This window comes from Abramis brama, assembly GCF_963993115.1.
Source record: "Abramis brama genome assembly, chromosome: 5".
NCBI lineage: Eukaryota > Metazoa > Chordata > Actinopteri > Cypriniformes > Leuciscidae > Abramis > Abramis brama.
This window is the reverse complement of record NC_139967.1, coordinates 4,288,141-4,308,543: the sequence shown is the minus strand read 5'-3', so window position 1 is coordinate 4,308,543 and position 20,403 is coordinate 4,288,141. Positions and strand designations below refer to the sequence as shown.

General features: G+C 36.9%; 1 protein-coding gene across 1 annotated transcript in view; it reads left to right on the top strand.

The window, feature by feature from the left end:
• lmx1ba (LIM homeobox transcription factor 1, beta a) overlaps positions 1-14,020 on the top strand; it is a 54,376-nt gene extending 40,356 nt beyond the window's left edge. The window contains exons 3-8 of the mRNA XM_084115693.1: positions 6,273-6,505; positions 6,581-6,759; positions 9,674-9,751; positions 10,991-11,057; positions 11,166-11,330; positions 12,896-14,020. Coding sequence (XP_083971819.1) covers positions 6,273-6,505; positions 6,581-6,759; positions 9,674-9,751; positions 10,991-11,057; positions 11,166-11,330; positions 12,896-13,053 — 880 coding nt within the window. The 3' untranslated portion in view covers positions 13,054-14,020. The remainder of the gene's footprint in view (positions 1-6,272; positions 6,506-6,580; positions 6,760-9,673; positions 9,752-10,990; positions 11,058-11,165; positions 11,331-12,895) is intronic.
• The last annotated feature ends 6,383 nt before the right edge of the window (positions 14,021-20,403 follow it).

Genomic DNA, 20,403 nt, shown 5'->3' with positions numbered 1-20,403 from the left:
TGGACTTCTGAGGGACCATTTTTAGACCATGAGCTCAGATCTGTTCGGGTCTGTAAGAAATTACCCTCTAATCAGCTTCAAGGCGCTTCTACGTATTTCCTAATAGATGACTTGCACATTTAAAATGAAAGTTCCAGAAATGGTTTTACAGCCTGATGCCACAGACGAGCTTTTCAAGTTTTTAATTACTGTATTCGTTCTAGTGGTTTATCAAAAAACAGAATGGCATTGCACTTATCTGAAGAACTTAGTATGTAGCATCAAGAGCATTTTTTGTCTTTTTTAGTTCAATATGCAAAAATAGTTCTTTGCTGAACTTAAGGTTTTATTTTTAAGTGTAAAGCAAGTGTAACACAGTGTTTTGTGCGTGTGTTTGTGTGTTGCCTTTGTGTGCGTGCTCCATTATTCGCTCATGTTTGCTGTTGTGGCAGAGCTGAGTAAACTCCAGTCTGAATAGAGCTGCCAAACTCAGGAAAAGCAGCTGTCCAAACACACACACACACACACACACACACACACACACACACACACACACACACACACACACACACACACACTCTGTGTACCTGCTGTATTCCTTTCACACACTCTCCTTTCTCATCTTTGATTTCATCTCTGTCCTTTTCCTATCCTTCGCTCCGATTGCTATATTAAAAGGACTTTATTCTGCAGTTTTGCATTAGCATTTATTTTTACCTATATTTATGCAAGTTCACATGTGCTTTCTCCCCAAAACAAACTTAATTTAGTTTTAAATTACAATTTTTATTTGACCATTTGCACAGGTGGAAAAGAAGGGGAAAGAATAGGTATTGTGTATACAATTAAAATTAACATTATTGTTGTATATAACATGATGTCTGTGGTTTCTATACATATATTATGTTATATGATACCAATAATAATTGTTATTACTAATTAACTTTAATATTAATTTTATTTTAACATTATTATATTTATGATAAATTCAGCACATTCTATCATTGCTTTGATGGAAAAACATATTTCTCATTATTTTAACATGTTTTTTTAAGTTCAGTAAGCAATGTATTTTTTATTTATTTTTTTATTTTTTTTACTTTTTTTTTGCATTCGGCTTAATTTGCTACGTGCAAATTAGTATTTCTCTTTCATTATTTTTGTGTTTTTATTGTGGGTGGATATTAATAGCAGATTTCGTGAGATTCATCCAAATCTATTTTTAATGCTCCTTTTTCAAAGATATCCTGACATGCTTTCTGTCCGCTCGTCTGTGTTTGCGTTTGGATCTGTAATGGTGAATTTAGCATGTCTATGGGCGATTTGAATGTTAATATCAGTTGAGCCGTGAGTGATGAGCTTGTATCATTGGGGCAGGAGTTTACTGTGAGGCCCTGGACAAACACACGCTTCATTTACTACAGCGATTACCACCCGCGCTGAACACACACCTCTTAACTTCAGTCTCATCAGACACGTTTAGTGCTAATTCACACAGCCACAGTAGTCAAATTAAAACAATTAGTCTACGTCATCAATTGTGTCATATTTGGGGTGCTTGTTGTGATCATTTAGGTCTATTAAAACACAAATAAGTGCCTCTAATTGAATAAATCTGCCAAACCCAATCATTTTCACATAGCTTGTTGTAATTTTACAGAACAGTTTATATTTGATAACGGTAACACTTGACTTTACAGTGTCCTTGTTACACGTTACATGTAGTTACTGTAGCAATAACTATAAATTATGCATAATTACATGCAACTAACCCTCAACCAAACCCCAATCCTAACCGTAACCCTATAGTAAGTAGCCTACATGTAGTTAATTATTATTATTAATTATTATAATTATTACCTTGAAATGCAATGTAAGTCGCTTTGGATAAAAGAGTCTGCCAAATGCATAAATGCAAACGTAAATGTATTATTACTCAGTACTTAAATGTATAATTACTCTGTAACATGGACACCTTAAAATAAATTGTAACCTTGATAACTTGTTCTTTATTATGCAATGCATGATCTTCCTAGACTGGGGTTTATTAATATTTAGTATCATTATCGATTGACTGCACTGACACTATCGGATGAGAACAGAATTTGAACTGAATGAAGACACCAGTGTTTTCTGTAGAGCTGCTTTACAGCTGGAATTCAATTTGTTTCAGAATTGATGAATCTTTCAACATTAACAATGCTATTTTCCTGTTATATTAATGTGAAGCTGCTTTGAAACATTCTCTAGGCCTGTTGTATAAAGTTCAATATACATAAAAAAAAAAAAAAAATTGTCATTCAAGTGTTTTAAGTTAAGTAAATTGTTATTGAACCTCGAGTCCCACTTCCGACACTCGATGCATCTGAGACCTTTCGAATTTTATAGAGGCGAGTGGATGTGGCTTATACGCTTTGATAGGGTCAGAGTGTAGTTAAATGTGGTGTGTGTGTGTGTATGTGTGTGTGTGTGTGTGTGTGTGTGTGTGTGTGTGTGTGTGGACTACAGGGTATTTTCCATACAGTACCTTCAGAGGAAAGCGCCAGGGTTTAATGACATCTTTAGTCCTTTTGTAGTGCACATGCATCTGTGCTGTATGGATGTGGAAGAGGCGGTTGGAAAAATCAAACGTGCACACACACACACACACACACACACACATTGAGAGGTCTGCAAGTCCATAATGGCATCAAAAGGCAATGTAAAAAGACTGGTTAAAAAGGATATAATTACTTTGAAATGACGTACCAGTTACAAGTAAATGCATGTGTCTGTACACTGATTCCTCAGGTGACTTATATATATGAAAGTCGCAATATGAAATCAAACCTTTCCATGAAATTCTAAGCTGCATTTTGCATCTCTATACTTTTACAATTAATATTTTAATAATTTGTGTTTTCATTTCTCCAAAGGAATTTTAGAAGCAAAAGTTGATGCATAAACTTTGTTGAGCACATTTATTTTACCTCTGCGTATCAATGTATATCGTGTCACCCCGTATTGAATTCTACATGATGTCTTCTTGTTTCAAAAGCACCTAAAGCGGTTGTTGTTGTAAGTAATCTCTAGTCTTAAGCTCTCTCTCTCTCTCTCTCTCTCTCTCTCTCTCGGTCGGGCTGGTGTTTGGTGTTTGGAGAGATGTTTGGTGGTTTTCCATAAGCCCGTTCAGACGTGTCTGCTCTGAACAACTTTGGTGGCAGCAAACGAGGGATAAATTATAGTTTGTGTTTGTTACATTTCTGATCTATAGCAAACAAATACAGAGAGAAGGATAAATAAAACCCTCTCACACATACAAACATCAATATCACACGCACACATTGAAGATCACAGATCTGAAGGCTTTTCTAAGCATGACTGACTGAGCGTGAAGACTTTCACTTCTTAAGGTTGTCCTTAATGGTATTAAAGAGGGATTAGTTTCAACAACTGCACAGTGTCAATCAAAACAAGTTCTTTCTTATGGTACTTTCTCTAACACACACACACACACACACACACACTTAGACATAAAAGAGACCAAAAAACGGTTACACTTTATTTCAATGGTCCACTTTAGACATTTTACTAACTATAAGTAGCTTTGCAATGTCAACTTATTCTACTTACTCGTACACCTAACCCTAACCTAACAGTCTACTACTACTCTAATGAGAGTTAATTCACATGTTGCACATTTACTCATAGCTAGTAAAATGTCTAAAGTGGACCTTTGAAATAAAGTGTAACCCAAAAATCTTCTTTTCGTTAATTTCCACATTAAGTCAAACAATCACTAGTACCATTACTCATAGTTAGTTTTACTCATGTAAAACTTCAGTGTGTAACTCATCCTGCCGCGTTTTTGTGGTTTGTAGTCGTAGGGATTTGTGCATGTGGATTCTTGTCTTGGGAACATTCCATTTTATAATTTTGTAAACATAATGTGAATGTTACTTTTGAATGTTCTGAACGTTCTGAAACTTTTGAATGTTCTGAACATTCTGAAACAAGTAGTAACATTTAAAAACCATTAGATGAACGTCCAACTAAAATGTTTCCGGAGGAAAAAAATGATGAACAATGTATAAATAACATTTTGGGAACATTGTTTAAGACCAGATAAGACTGAACGAACGTTCTGCTAACGTTACTTGAAGAGTCGCACTGATGCAAGTGTCACTCATGGCTGTTCTGACAAAGACTCGGGACAAAGCCGCCGCTGTGGTCCTGTCAACAAAAGACAGAGAAAGGGACAGGATTAGTTCTCAAGCACAATAGAAGAAAGCGAGATCTCCAGAAGGATCATGGGAATTACAGACACCAGCATAATGGGAAGTGACAGACAGAGGAAGAAGGGAAACATGTGCGATTATTAAACATTAGCAGAAGATGGAGAAAGAAGAGGTTTGGGTGAAAGGATTGAACATATTGTACGTTGTAGAAAATGGTATTGCTGAAAGGCTCAATGGAATCATATAATTATCGACTTTTTCTCTGTTTGCTTCTTGTAGGAGAAATAAAATACATGAATTGCACATTTCAAACACATATTGCAAATTTACTTATAGTTATGTCTAAAGTGGACCATTGAAATAAAGTGTAACCCAAAAATCTTCTTTACGTTAATTTCCACATTACTTGTCTTGAGTCAAACAATCACTAGTACCATTACTCATAGTTAGTTTTACTAATGTAAATATGTTCTTAACATTTATTATTATTATCAATGTCGAAAACAGTTGTTCTGCTTCATATTTTTGTGGAAACCTTGACACATTTCTTTCAGTATTCTTTGATGAATAGAAAGTTCAAAAGAACTACTTTAAATAGAAATCTTTTGTAACATTATGAATGTCTTTCGTGTATTTTTTTACACTATAGTCCATAATGAATAAAAGTAGGCTAATTTCTTTGAAAAAAAATGACCCCAAAGGTATAGTGTATATACAAATGAGATAAATATGTCATACAATAAGCTATAAAAGAAATGTGTAAATGTGTTAATGTTGAGATCTTTGACTTTTAATGGCAGTTTTTGTGATCTTTGAGCACAGTTTGAGATCTCTTCTGAAAGCTTGCGAGACCACCGCGGTCTTTTCATCAGGAGAAACATCTTCAGCGAGGTCTCCTTCAATGCCGTCTGTGAGAAACAGTGGAGATATTAAAGAGATATCATCTGTGATTTGTCCTTCCTGTGGGTCCTTCTCTGAATATTGACTTCTCTGTAAAACTCTTTTGTGCCGTCTCACCTCATGATACCATCATATCTCGAGGCTTATTAAAAATCTCTTTCAAAGTCATAATCATGAGCGCGGTGGCACCGCTGGGGCGTCCGGTGTCAGTCACGCATTGATCTGTGCGCTCGTGATATTTATGGATGAACTTTATTGGTGTGGGAGAAGACACCGCTCTGAGGGAAGATCTGCTTAATGCTTCAGAATTATTGAGCTTTGCAGCGGATTTCACGTCAGGGGGTTTGAGTATTAACCGAAGAAATGAGTCACTCTTGTGCTTTGCTGCTTCACATTGTACTTCAAATAATTAAGACTAGAGATCCTGCTGTGTAGCCTACAATATGTCATGTTCAAATCTGTTTTTTGCCAATAGTGTTTTGACCATAATTCACTTAAAATCAGTGAACTCTCCTACTTTACACTGTGAATATATTGTAAAAAGTAATTTATTCCCGTGATCAAAGCTGGATTTTCAGCATCATTACTCCAGTCTTCAGTGTCACATGATCCTTCAGAAATCACTCTAATATGATGATTTGATGATCAAGAAACATTTGAAATGTTGAAAACAATTGTGCATCTTGATATTTTTGTAGAAACATTTTTTTTTTCTAGTATTCTTTGATGAATAGAAAGTTTGAAAGAACAGCATATATTTGAAATAGAAATCTTTTGTAACATTATAAATGTCTTTACAGTCACCTTTAATAAATGCAGTGCATCCTTGCTTTATAAAAGTATTAATTTCTTTCAAAAAAATTAATCTTACTCTGACCCCAAATTGAACAGTAGTGGATATTTAAAAAAAAAAAAATCTGTTTTGCTGCAAAAAAATTATGTGAATTATTTTAAACATTTAAAATAAAAACAAATGCAATGCATTTAACTTGATTTATGGAAAATTAACTATTATACTATTGGCTAATATTATTTGTCCTCGCCTTGGTGACATCAGCAAAAATGTTAGTCATTTCAGAGTAAAAGAAATAATATGAATTTTAAAGAAATAATTCCTCAGCACTAATAAACTGTGCACAATGAGCGTGTTTTTCATTGGTTGTTTCTCCTCGTCAGGTTGTTCGCGACCAAATGCAGCGGCTGTCTGGAGAAGATCGCTCCCACCGAGTTCGTGATGCGCGCACTGGAAAGTGTGTATCATCTGAACTGCTTCTGCTGCTGTGTGTGTGAGCGGCAGCTGTGTAAAGGAGACGAGTTCGTCCTGAAGGAGGGACAGCTGCTGTGTAAGAGCGACTACGAGAGAGAGAAGGACTTGCTGCGCTCCGTCAGCCCGGAGATGTCCGACTCGGGTGAGAACACAACTCTAGCCTCTCCTCTCGTCTGCTCTCCGAAGACAGATGATGTTAAGGTGTGTGTTTCTGCAGATAAAAGTGAGGATGAAGATGTGGATGTGAAGCAGGAGAAAGGAGCAGGAGGACAGGGTAAAGGCAGCGATGACGGCAAAGACCCGCGCAGACCCAAAAGACCTCGCACTATTCTCACCACACAGCAGCGGCGCGCGTTCAAGGCCTCCTTCGAGGTCTCCTCCAAACCATGCAGAAAGGTGAGACCTTCTTCACAAGACCTTCACAAGCTCAAAGAAACCCCAAACCAACCTTAAACGAATATTCAGTTCAATTCACATTTATTTGTATAGCGCTTTCCACAATACACATCGTTTCAAAGCAGCTTTACAGAATAGCATGAGTCCACATTACAATTTAGTCATTTATTACTTTCTAAGTTATGCATTTTAGAAATTTACGGTTGCACTTTATTTTAAGGTGTCCATATTACAGTGTAATTATACATTTAATAACTGAGTAATAATAATTAACTACATGTACTTACTATAGGATTAGGTTTTGGTTTAGGGTTAGTTGCATGTAATTATGCATCATTTATAGTCACTACTACAGTAATTACATGTAACGTGTAACAAGGACACTGTAAAATAAAGTGTTACCAAATGTACATATACAAAATCACACTTAGCTAAACATTTATTAATTTAAACTGTGTAATAATTTAAGGCAGAAACAATGAGCTCATTGAAGTAATTAATACTTTTTTGTTAACAAATGATTATGACATTTAGAAATATGTAGCATTGGTGCATGTTGATTCAGAGTTTGCGTCTTCTTAAGTCTTTGCAGGAGTTGGGCATCTGAAGTCTTCATAATATATATTTCTTGAATGTGCAACCTGTCTTTAGCTACTTTAAAGTGTATAGTGAATATTACCTTTCATGCACTGACTGTGAATGTGAAAGGCCTGCAATCAATCAAAGATAAAAGATCTGCAAATCAGATCAAAGATAAATGAAGTTATTGTCTCCTAAAAGAAAGAAGCGATTTGATTTGATTTATTAGACAAAAAAGGTAGTGAAATATACACTCATTTGTCAAGGATAACACAATAAATAAAAAAATGTATTTCCATTTGCGGTCCTTGATGTAAAGCACAAACTTCCCTCATAGTGAGAGGTTACTTTGGCATTGCATACTATTATAAATGCAAAGCTACAATAAGTTTCCACATTTGCAAAGTTTACAATCACAATTAAACATCCACACGATACACTAATACAAATTCATCACTAAAACTACCCATCTAATAACCATCTTTTAACATTCACTTTAAAACCAACCATATTAGAAATACTTTTGATATCTAGAGACACCGAATTCGCCCTCAAACACTGTAGTTGTAGCTGAGATTGCAACATCATTACTGTTCGTATCACTGAAGCCTCTGGATCTGATATTCAGATTTGATAATGGGAGTTTGGTTTCTGACATGCGCTGTAAGCGGTCGACCAATCACAGCAGACTGAGCCGTATGACCAGAAGGGGGGAGGAGTTTAGAGAGACTGAGGGCCCTATATTACACCCGGCGCAATGCAGCGCCAAGCGCAACGCAAGTGTGTTTTGCTAGTTTCAGCCCGACGCAGTTATCATTTTCACGTCCTGTGCAACGTTGTTTAAATAGCAAATGCATTTGCGCTCATTTGTGCGCTCATGGGCTGCTGGTCTGAGAGCGAGGTGTGTGTTCTGGCGCATTGTTGGCGCGTTGCTATTTTGAGGAACTGAAATAGACTGAGCCATTGACCAACTGAAACCTGGTCTAAAGTCAATGGCACAATATTGTTTTTGTTATTTAATGAGCGTGTTAGTAATGTGCGCCTATAGGCGGGCGTACACTCTGCTTAGGGACGCACAGCAGCACACAAACTAGCCTAATATTTAAAATAAAAGGATTACAATGTAAAACATTATTATTGTGTACATTAAGATATGGTGGGAACCCGGCTTGTCCCGTAGATGGTCTGCTTGCGCACTTTTACCTCGCGCACGAGCAGATCCGTTTGTGCTCTGGAGACGCGTTCGGTCTTTCCACTATCAAATTCCGTCATGTAAATAGCTAATCTGCCATGGCACGAGCACAACTGGCATTGAAAGGGAATGGGAGATGAGACTCTGATTGGTTTAATGCACGTAAATCCCAAAACACACCCATTACTCATTATGAGAATAGGGACAACCCTTTTAGACCATGCGCCGGGAGCACCGACCATTTTTCCCGTCGTTAAATTAGCAAAAGTGGATTCGGACATGCAGTAAGTGAACATGCGCCCTGCGCTTTAGACTGTGCGCTTAGATCGTTAAAATAGGGCCCTGAATCTTCAAACTAACTGTTTCAGACACTGTGAGAAAAGAGGTGATGTGCAATGTGTTTTCTGTTTTTTTTCTTTTTCATAAACCTATTGTAGGAGACCTTTGAAAACGCCATAATAGGGGCACACAGCATGTCAATGGACCGTCTATTGGCTTCAACAATATTATTATTACAATATTATTGATCTGTGTGCAGTGACACTATTATATGAGAACTGAACTGAGCTGGACGATGACATCACTGTTTTCTCCATAGCGGCTGTATATATAAATGAACTAAACAAATAACATTTTTACAACAAAAATGAACCATTACTGAACTTACTTAAGCTGGACTCTGACGCTATTTTCTTCTAGATCTGCTGTACAGCAAACACAAGCTTTGTTGCATTATTTTCCTGTTATCACTGTAAAGCTCCTTTGAAACAATCTATATTGTAAAAAGCGCTACATACTTGACTATTGCATAATGCATATTATTAGTCACTTTTGGATTAAAGTGTCCGCTAAATGAATAATGTAAATATTTCATATACAAATGGCAAACGCTGAGGGATCAGACTTCATGCTACTGGTCAAATGTCTGGATACACTGAAAAATACTGTCTTGCAAACAATTTTCACTCAGAAATTACAGTCAATTTCACAAATAATTTCAATGAAACTGCAAGTAACACATTGAATATAGAAAGACTGAAAAAGTATTTTCTTGTAAAACATACTAAAAAAAAAACGTTGAAATATATATATTTTGTACAGTGTATACGAGACTTTGATGTTCATTGCTGTTGTTAATTTCAGGTTCGAGAGACTCTGGCGGCTGAGACCGGTCTGAGCGTTCGAGTCGTCCAGGTGTGGTTTCAGAACCAAAGAGCAAAGGTGAGCACAGCCTAGGTCACAGCTTTTCAGTCTCTTCATGCTGTGGGCAACCAGATAACATCATCCGAAAATGTAAAAGGCAGCTGTATATTTTCATGTAGTAAGACCCAATGTATACTGTGAAAAATAATATTATAAATATGTGACTATAGAGTAAGTATATATATTTTTTTTTTTGCTCAATTTAATACTGTTCTTCAGATGTATTATTAATTAATTCATTTATTTAATTATTTATTTATTTTATTTTATTTAAATATTATCTTTTATTATTTATTTTGACATTTGTTACACTTTGAGTTGAATCAAACTAACTGGAAATAAAATAAATAAAAAACTAATATATATATATATATATAATGACATAAGCACATAACAAAATTAATCACAAAAAATGTAAACATTTTATTTTAAAATTTTATTAAAATTAAAACTAAAATTATAATAAATAATGTTTAAAAAATATGAATTAATAGTTCATTCAAAATATTAATAAAACGCACTATAGTACTGTACTGTAATGTATTATTTATTTAAATCTTTTTTTTTAATAAATCATTTTATATTTTTTTATTTTAATCAAAATATGTATTTATTATTTATTTATTTATATATTTATTTTATTATTTATTTATTCTTACATTTCGTTACACTTCAGTTTAAGTTTAATCCCTCAAATTACTAACTGGAAATAAACTAAATAAACTAAAACTGAAATAAAAAATGAATTAAACCTAAATATTAATATTGTTTTTTAATTATGTGAAAACTGAAAAAATAATAGCTACTTTCAAAATATTAATTGCTATATTACTGTACTGTTAAGTAGATGTATTATTTATTTATTTGTTTGTTTGTTTATTTATTATTTTAATCAAATTATTTATCAGTTAATTTATATATTTAAATCTTATCTTTTATTATTTATTTATTCTTAAATTTGTCACATTTTAAGTCAAATCACAAAAATTACTTACAGAAAATATAATAAATAAAAACTAAATATTAATATTTTAAAAAAAACTAATAAAAATGACAAAAGCTGAAAAATGAAAGTGTAAAAATAACAGGTAATTCAAAATGTTAATAAAAACTCTAATAATAGGCTATATAAATAATACTAAAATAATAGTGCCTAGGTGTCCCGAACCCCAGGCTTAAGTAACTCTTCAATATAGTTCAATATAGTTGATGTTAAAAAATGATTGAGTATTTGTATGTTCCTCTTTTTCCGCTCAGATGAAGAAGTTAGCGCGCCGACAACAGCAGCAACAAGAGCAGCAAAACTCTCAGAGGATCGGACAAGGTACGAGACTCCCAACACACACGCTTTCACGACATATGCTGTTCCTCTGCAGGGTTTTACATCTGCTCTATGTGTTCAGTAACTCAACTCATGGTGTGTTTTCTGCAGATGTGATCTCAAGCCGAATGGAGAATCTGATGAACTCATACACGCCTCTGGCTCCGCCTCCACAACATCAGCTAGTGTCCATGGAGGCGAACGGATACAGCACAGACCCGTTCCAGCAAGGCCTCACTCCTCCACAGATGCCCGGAGATCACATGAACCCATACGGTGAGCAACAAACACGTCTCCGGAGTGATGTTACCAAAGCAAAACACACGTCCCGTCACGTCTTTGGAATGATATTGACCAGAAGCGGCCGCTAATGCCACGTATGGGCCCAGTAAAAATAAATGTGCCATTAAACTGTCTTCACCCTTACGTAACAGTGTCAATTAGTTTTTGAAAAGCCTATAAAATTACACTATAAAATTACATGCAGCCCTCCTGAGAAAGTGAGCGTGAATCTGCTGCCTTCAGACGCTCTCCATTACATATTGATAAGTGTGTTTTGTCCTGCTGTGAGCTGACGCAAATGAGTAGTTTATATGCACTGTTATATAACACTTTATAGCCAATTAAAGCAACTGAGAGTCTCAGTTCTACTCTTGTGTAATCATATTTCTACAGCTTATGGTAAACTGTGTCCATGAGGATCAGAAGCTTCTGTTCAATGACTTCACCATCTTTGTTTATTAGCTGTACTTGCTAAAGCTTAGAGATCGAGTAATAATGCATTTTTACAGCCAAGGACAATTATATTTCAGGTTAAATAGTTAAAAACTGATATCCAGAATTGATCTTTAAATAGTGCTGTCAAATCGATCAATCACATCTAAAATAAAAGCTTGTTTATATAATGCGTATGTGTGTAAATTATATAAACAAAACACACACACACACACATATATATATATAAAATATATATATTTACTTTTATATTGGTTGCAATTAATCGATTTAACAGCATTATTTTAAATTTTCATGAATATTATTATTATTAGTGTCATTATATAGAGAGTATGAAAAATATTCTCTCTTGAGAATTAATGTCTGTAAAAAAATTAAAACATCAAGTTAAATTTTGCCTGTGAAGATCCACCAAATTGTGGTATTTATCGGTTGAACTGATATTAGGGAACTTATTACCATGTAAAAAAGTGTGAATATTGGTGGTGAAATATTGGTAAAACGAATTACATCCGTCTCTGATCAGTGTTATTAGTGAATTTTTATACTTTCATTAGTTTAAAAGTTTGAGGTTAGTAAGAGTTTTTTAGTTTTTTGAGAGAAAAAATTCAGCAAGGATGCATTAAATTGATAAAAAGTGACAGAAAAAAACTATTTTAAAGAAATGCTGTTCTGTTGAACTTGCTATTAATCAAAGCATCTTGGAAAAAAATGATCATGGTTTCCACAAAAATATTAAGCAGCACAACTGTTTCAACTTTTATAATAATTGTTGAGCATCAAATCATCATATTAGAGTGATTTCTGAAGGATCATGTGACACTGAAGACTGGAGTAATGATGCTGAAAATACAGCTTTGATCACAGGAATAAATTACATTTCACAATATATTACAATAGAAAACATTTTTTTTTGTATTGTAATAATATTTCACATTTTTTACTGTATTTTTGAATTAAATGCAGCTTTGGTGAGCAGAAGACATGATAAAATCTCACCGACCCCAAACTTTGGAAGAACAAACACCACTCATAAATGCAAAGATCTGGTTTGTGTCATGCTAGCTTTTCAGTACGTAGCCCTAATGAAGTTTGCTCTTCTTTAGGAAACGACTCGATCTTCCACGACATTGACAGTGACACGTCTCTGACCAGCCTGAGCGACTGCTTTCTGGCCGCGTCGGACGCCGGATCCCTGCAGACCCGCGTGGGAAACCCCATCGACCGCCTGTACTCCATGCAGAGCTCCTACTTCGCCTCCTGAAACCAGATCATGTTGAGACTAAACACACACACACACACACGCTCGCAAGCCTCACGAACACCAACAAACCTTCGCTGTACTGCCAACTCCAAGACGAGAACACACAACCAGACGGCTCGTGCTACAGATGAAAGCTGGTCTGGGTTTTGTTGGTCTTGAATGGAGCAGGTTCAGAGCTGTGCTGGCCGAGCGTTTGTGCGACACTGAAGATGAGACTCGAAGGCTTTGCTGGAAAAGAAAATCAAAAACCAAATATTTTCAGAGGAGCTACAGGACATTTACAGCCGAATACCGGGGTGAACAAAACACGTTTAGACCATAAATAGACGAATGACACACGTGCAAAAAGTGGGAGACGCTTTACTGCATACACTGCAATAATGTTCCTTTGTTTTCAAACCATACATTAGGATGCGAGAGAATATGGACTTCAGATGTTTTGAGAAACTCAAGCCGAGACAGCTGTGTGTTGATGAAGACAACTAGATATTTATTACGTACATGTGCCAAGTAAACCTGCAGAGCTTTATTTAAAACAAATTGTGTTAGAGTAAGTACCATAAACCTCTTTATGTAGTGTTACTGTTGATGTTTAAAGATGTATATGTTTATTTCGCTGTGCTATTTATTTGTCATTTGCATTCTTGGACGTTGTAGAGGATGCATTTTTGCTCAAACCTGCTAAAATTACCAAAGTTTGTTGGTACTAAAAATAAATAGATAAATAAATAAAAAAATCTTTTAACTTTTTCTTTTTCTTTTTTTGTACATTTCACACATCATTTTCGGGCCTCAAAATGTACTTTAATTTTGCATTTGAGAAAAATTAACAAAGAGCGTGAAATGAAAAGTGTCTGTATGGGAAGATGTTTGTATAAGAAAGTTTAAATGGGGTTCTATATTGAACTACAGTTCTTGACTCAATTTTAAAAAAACTCTTTATCACAAAAAGGTTCTATACGGTACAAGGAGAAATGTCTTAAATTATTGCATCATTTTTTTTTTTTTTGTAATGATAAAGTATGTGGATATATTATAAAGTCAGAATTGCATGATATAAAATCGTAATTGTGAGTTTTAAATTGCATGTTATAAAATCAGAAATGCGTGATAAAAATTCAGTTGTGTGTTATAAAATCAAAATGGCATGATCTGAAGACGCAATTGTGAGAAAAAAAGTCAGAATTTGTGAGAACAAGCTTCCATAGTACGAGCTGCTTATTTCAGGAATTTCAATCAAAAAATGTATTAAAACTAAATCCATAAAATAATCCCATGATGGAACCCTTAAAGCATATGAATGAACCTGACAGAGCCATTTAAAGTATAGAATCTCTCTTCTCAGAGTTTCTCTCTGTTGTCTGATTAACATATAACAGTAAAGCAGCCTCTGTTCACCCAAACTTCATCAGGTTTACACGTCTCATGAGATCCACATGAACAACACTGCTGAACTTTGACCCCTGAGAGCCCCCATGTGGCCTTCAGCGCCACGCTCGTCCTGCTCGCTTTTCAGTCTTTACGAGGCTCTCATGCAGAGTGTGTTCGGGGTGTTCAACCTCCGGGCTTCTTCCAACACACATTATCTCATAATAACAAATTATCATAATTTAGTGTTATATGAAATTAGAAGAACTGTGGTCTCTCTCAGAATATTTGACACTAATAAGACAATGCATGTTAATAAATACAAGCATAAAAATGTAAACGTTTTTTTTTTGCATGATTTACATCTACAAATGGGAGAAAACAGGCTACAGAATTGAAAACATAAAAGTCTGTGTACCAACAAATTATTTAAGATACACTGTTAAAAAAATCTGTAGAAATTACAGTATTATTGGCAGCTACTTGCCAGTAACTTACTGTAGATTTAAATTGATGTTATTTACTGGCAACAGTTTGTTCAAAGTTAAATGAACATTAAACATTAACAAGTCTTTATCTTTACAGAATAAAACTAAAATAACAGCCTCATGCAAAGCATTCTGGGAACCAAAATCTGAAGGAAAAAAAAAAGGTTGATGAAGATTTCTGGTTCCCAGAATGCTTTGCATTAGGTTGTTATTTTATAGTTTTATTCTGTAAAGACAAAGACTTGTTAATGTTTAATGTTCATTTAACTTTGAGCAAACCGTTGCCAGTAAATAACATAAATTTAAATCTACAGTAAGTTACTGGCAAACAGCTGCAAAACTACAGCAAATTCTTTACAGTGTACATTTTTCAAACATTTTCAGCGATATTTAAGTATGCCAGATGCAATATCAGATGCAAAAAAAAAAAAAAAGTGTACCATAAAGACAAATATTAATTATAAATATTGATTAAGAAAGAATTGAGAATGTTTTTTTGTTGTTGTTGACAAAAACATTTCAAAAAACAATATCATATAAAATGCACCTATTTTGTTAATGATGGATGTTTATAAACTGCATCTGATCTTGACCTAAAACACAAAAGTTTGCCTTTACTTTATTGCATGAGCCATGTAACTCATGTAACAAGCCGTTTCCGTGGAGCTTAATTTGGCAAATATTACAGTTCCTACTTCAATATGACAGTGACGCACAACTTTGATCTTTTTGTGTAATTATTGTAAATTATCTAAGGCAATATTTACCGTTCACCCAGCCAATATCTCCCTCAGTTTTCTGTCTCAGCGTGACGGGAATAACCCAATTAGTCACGCTTGGTTTAAGGCAAACAAGCATGTCATTGACTAATGAACTATCATTTACAGACTGCTTTAAACAAAGAGTGTACACATTCACGCCGAGCTTTACATGCATTCATCTGGAAATTACAGTACAAGACAGATGTCAATGTGTTTTCCGCTTCAGCGAACACAACAACAGGTCATACGCAGGCCAGACTGGGATTTGTGAATGTCAGATTCTTGATTTAGGCGATGTTTCATTGTCATATCATCCCATTTTTGTCAGTGTATTTTTTATTGCAACAAAAACATGTTTTCATTAATCTTGAAACTTGTGTGTTTTTCTGTGAGTCGGAGTGAACTGCTGTGATAATAGAGTCTCATGAACGCAGTCGAACACAGAAGACCAATGGCCACGCTCAGGAATTTAATTAAATAATACGTTGAATTTTGGTTCGTTTTTAACCAAACCCTACTGTAAACACCAGAACACGTAAGAAATATGACATGTCATTTTTTAAAAAGCTTGATGCTGGTCGCTATTCACTGCCATTATATGGACAAGCACAAGCAGGACGTTTTTTTTAAAATTCTCCTTTTGTGGTTCGTAAGGGCTTACGGCGTTACAACAACACCAGGGTGAGTAAATAATAACTTAATTTTCATTTTAGGGTGAACTATCCCTTTAAGGCAAGAGACTACAGGCATAACCTGATTCTCTTTCAAGGGAACTCGCGCTGCGTCGATTGATGCTAAAGGAACGCTTCGCGTGATGACAGTTGAAGCACATCAGTAAAATCAGTCCAATGGTGTGGCGGAACGTCAGAGACGGGTGACGTCACGAACCAGGAAACTATAAAGCCTGCCCAAAAACAGAGCAGCGCTAGCTTCTGTGTCTTCAGTAGTTGTGAAACTGTCCCTGTCTTATCTGGTGTTGTTTTGTCTTTATCATATATATATATAAAGTCATGGCCAGCAAGCAGCAGCCTGCACTATTTCTCTGCCCTCACCTGATAGGTCCAGTGCCTTCTCTCAGGGTTTGGGAGCACGCGCTGCGGTTCCTTACGCCCCGATTGAAGCACCGACACTGCAACTATCTAGTTCTGAGGAACTAGATGTTATCAGTGTCGACGCAAGAGATACTGAGGATTCACCACCTCAGTCTCATGCGTTTGAGGAGCTGGTTGAGGTTGACAACAGCAGTTGAAAGACTGAGTATTGACTGGCCAGCAAAAACCCTGTTAGAGAAAGGGGCCATAGAATATGTACCTCCCTCCAACAGGGAAATCGGGTTCTACAGTTGGTATTTCATAGTTCCAAAGAAGGATGAGGGGTTGCATCCCATTTTGGATCTTCAAGTTCTGAAAGAGTCAGTCATGCAACTAAAGTTCAAAATGTTAACATTGAGACAAATCGTGCCACAGATCAAATCTGAGGACTGGTGTGTCAAGGCATTCGCATTCTTCCTTATATCCATCCTTCAATATCACAGGAAGTTCCTGAGATTCGCTTTCGGGGACAAAGCTTACCAATATTGAGCTCCTCCATTTGGCCTAGCACTATCACCCCGCACTTTCACAAAATGCATAGATGCAGCTCTGTGCCTGCAGGGTATTTGCATCATGCATCGACGATTGGTTGATTCAAGCTCAGTCACATCAGTTGGCGGTTCGGCATTGAGATGTCGTTTTCGTCCACATGAAAGAGTTGGGGTTACGGCTAAACACCAAAAAGAGTGTGTTTTCTCCACTATAGAGGACTACTTTTCTAGACGTGGTTTGGGACTCAATGTCGATGCAGGCACGCCTTTCACTGGCACGCATAGCACTTTTCACGCCTTTTCACGACTTTCGGCTGTGAAAAGAATAAAGCTAGGCCAGTCTGATGGCAGCAGCGTCCAAACGTGATCCCTTTTGGACTGTTGTACATGAGACCCCTGCAGTGGTGGCTCAGGACCAAAGGGTTTTCGCCGAGGAGCAATCCCTTTCGCATGATCAGGGTTACGCGGCGATGCTTACGTGTCCTGGTTATGTGGAAGAAACCTTGGTTCCTGTCCCAGGGTCCCATGTTGGGAGCTTCTTGTCGTCGCAAGACGCTAACGACAGATGCCTCTCTCACGGGCTGGAGACTGATCCTAGAAGGACGCTCGACTCAGGGTCTGTGGAGGGACCACCATCTCTCATGGCACATCAACTGCCTGGAGATGTTGGCTGTTTTTCTTGCCCTGAAGAACTTCCTCACAGACCTCAGGGACCATCATGCGCTCATGCGCTCATCCGCACAGACAACACATCGGTGGTCGCCTATATAAATCACCAGGAGGGTTTGCGCTCTCGTCCACTCTGCAAACTGGTGCTCCTGTGGTCCTCCAGAATGTAGGAGCAGACATCCTGTCGAGACAGGGGCTGAGGCCCGAGGAATGGAAGCTCCACCCCGAGGTGGTGGAGCAAATCTGGAGGCTGTTCGGCCAGGCACAAGTGCATCTGTTTGCGTCTCGAGAGACGTCTCACTGTCCACTTTGGTTCTCCCTCACGCATCCAGCTCCTCTGGGACTGGATGCTATAGTACAAACATGGCCGAGACTACGTTTGTATGCTTTTCCCCCGATCCCCCTGCTCCCGGGAGTTCTGGAGAGAGTTCTCAGGGACTAGGTTTGCCTACTTCTAATAGTCCGGGCAGAGTATGGTTCCCCAATCTAGAGTCTCTCCTCGACGGGAGGGACCTAGCATGGTTAAAGCGTTCCTTCATCCTAGACCAAGCTATGTTCCAAAGGTCCCCACTAATTTGGCTTGATCTATTATTCTGCAGGCCTTCTGTCCTCCTCCTTTCCAAAACTCAGAAAAGAATAATCTGCTATGCCCAGTCAGGGCGCTAGATGCCTATGTCCACAGAGCTGCCCTGTGGAATAAATCTGAACAGCTGTTCGTATGTTTTGGGCCCCCTGACAGAGGGTCCACTGCATCTAAGCAGAATGAGCAAGTGGGTGGTCGAGGCTATCTCACTTGCTTATGAGTCAGTCGGACAGCCTTCACCTATGGCTGCCATTCCCACTCTACTAGGAATATGGCGGCCTCCAAGGCCCTTATTTCAGGAGTTGCTCTCCAAGATGTTTGTGATGCGGCAGGGTGGTCCTCACCGCACACATTCGTAAGGTTCTACTCTTTGAACAGGTGCTCTTGTCCTAGTGCTGCTCCTCGCGATTTCACACTGGACAGACACTATGGTGGCGTTGGTAAAGACATTCCCTTAGCGTCAATCGACACAGCACGAATTCCCTTGTAACTTCGGTTCCCTGTAACCTCTGTTCCCTGAAGAGGGAACGAGATGCTGCCTCACCTTGCCATATCTCCTACGTGCCTCCTAAGCTAGCGCTGCTCTGTTTTTGGGCAGGCTTTATAGTTTCCTGGTTCGTGACGTCACCCGCCTCTGACGTTCTGCCACACCATTGGACTGATTTTACACGTGCTTCAAGACGTCATCACGCGAAGCGTTCCCATAGCGTCAATCGACGCAGCGTCTCGTTCCCTCTTCAGGGAACCGAGGTTACGGTCGTAACAGAGGCGTTTTTCATGCACTGGCCAATTTAGAGATTTAGAGGGGTTTTTTTTTTTTAAATAATGCACATTTAAGTGTTTATTTTTATTACACTTTATCTATTTCCAGCTGGATATTCCAATTTCAGTACATATCTTTAAAGGCTGTTTTCTTTGAGAAATGAGCCAGAACTTCACAAGCACTTACATACACCAAACTTTATGGTTTTAATATTAACTATAAGGAGTTTGCTTATACACCAATTACCTGATTTATTTAACATTTTATTACTAAAAACATTGTGAAAATGTTTTATTTGTGAAATAAAATAAATATTTTCTCATTTATGGAGCGATGAAACGAGATATCCGTTAAAATAAAACATGAATTTATCCAATGTTCAGATTATGTATGCATATTAGTGCATTTTTAATTAGATAATGCCCCTTTTGAATATTTAATCATAGCACTTCATAAAACATGTAATAAAAAATGTAATGTCTGGTAACACTTATTTTTAGGTGACCTAGTTACATGTTATTACATGTACTTTCTACAGTAATAACAGTAAATTATGCATAATTACATGCAACTAACCCTAAACCACAACCTAACCCTAACCCTATAGTAAGTACATGTTGTTAATGATTATTACTCAGTACTTAAATATATAATTACACTGTAACAATGACACCTTAAACAAATAAAGTGTAATAAAGTGTACTTTAAGGTGTCCGTGTTACAGCGTAATTATACATTTAAGTAGGCCTACTGAATAATAATAATTAACAACATGTACTTACTATAGGGTTAGGATTAGGGCATGGTTTAGGTTTAGTTGCATGTAATTAAGCACAATTTATAGTAACTACTATAGTAACTACATGTACACTGTAAAATAAAGTGTTACCAAAAAATGTACCCTACTGTATATTGACCTGTGCTTTAAGACTGATAGCACTTATATGTGTGAGAATATTCTCTCTCTCTGTCAGACCAACGCTTCGGGCCACAGGTGGAGAAGAACACGGCGTTCAGCGTGTGACCCGGTCATGCTCACTGGGAGGGGTTTTTAATCTTGTACACTGTAGTTTTTCTGAGCTCTTATCACTGTAGTAATCTGACATCACAGGTGAGAAGACGAGCAGTCGTCTATC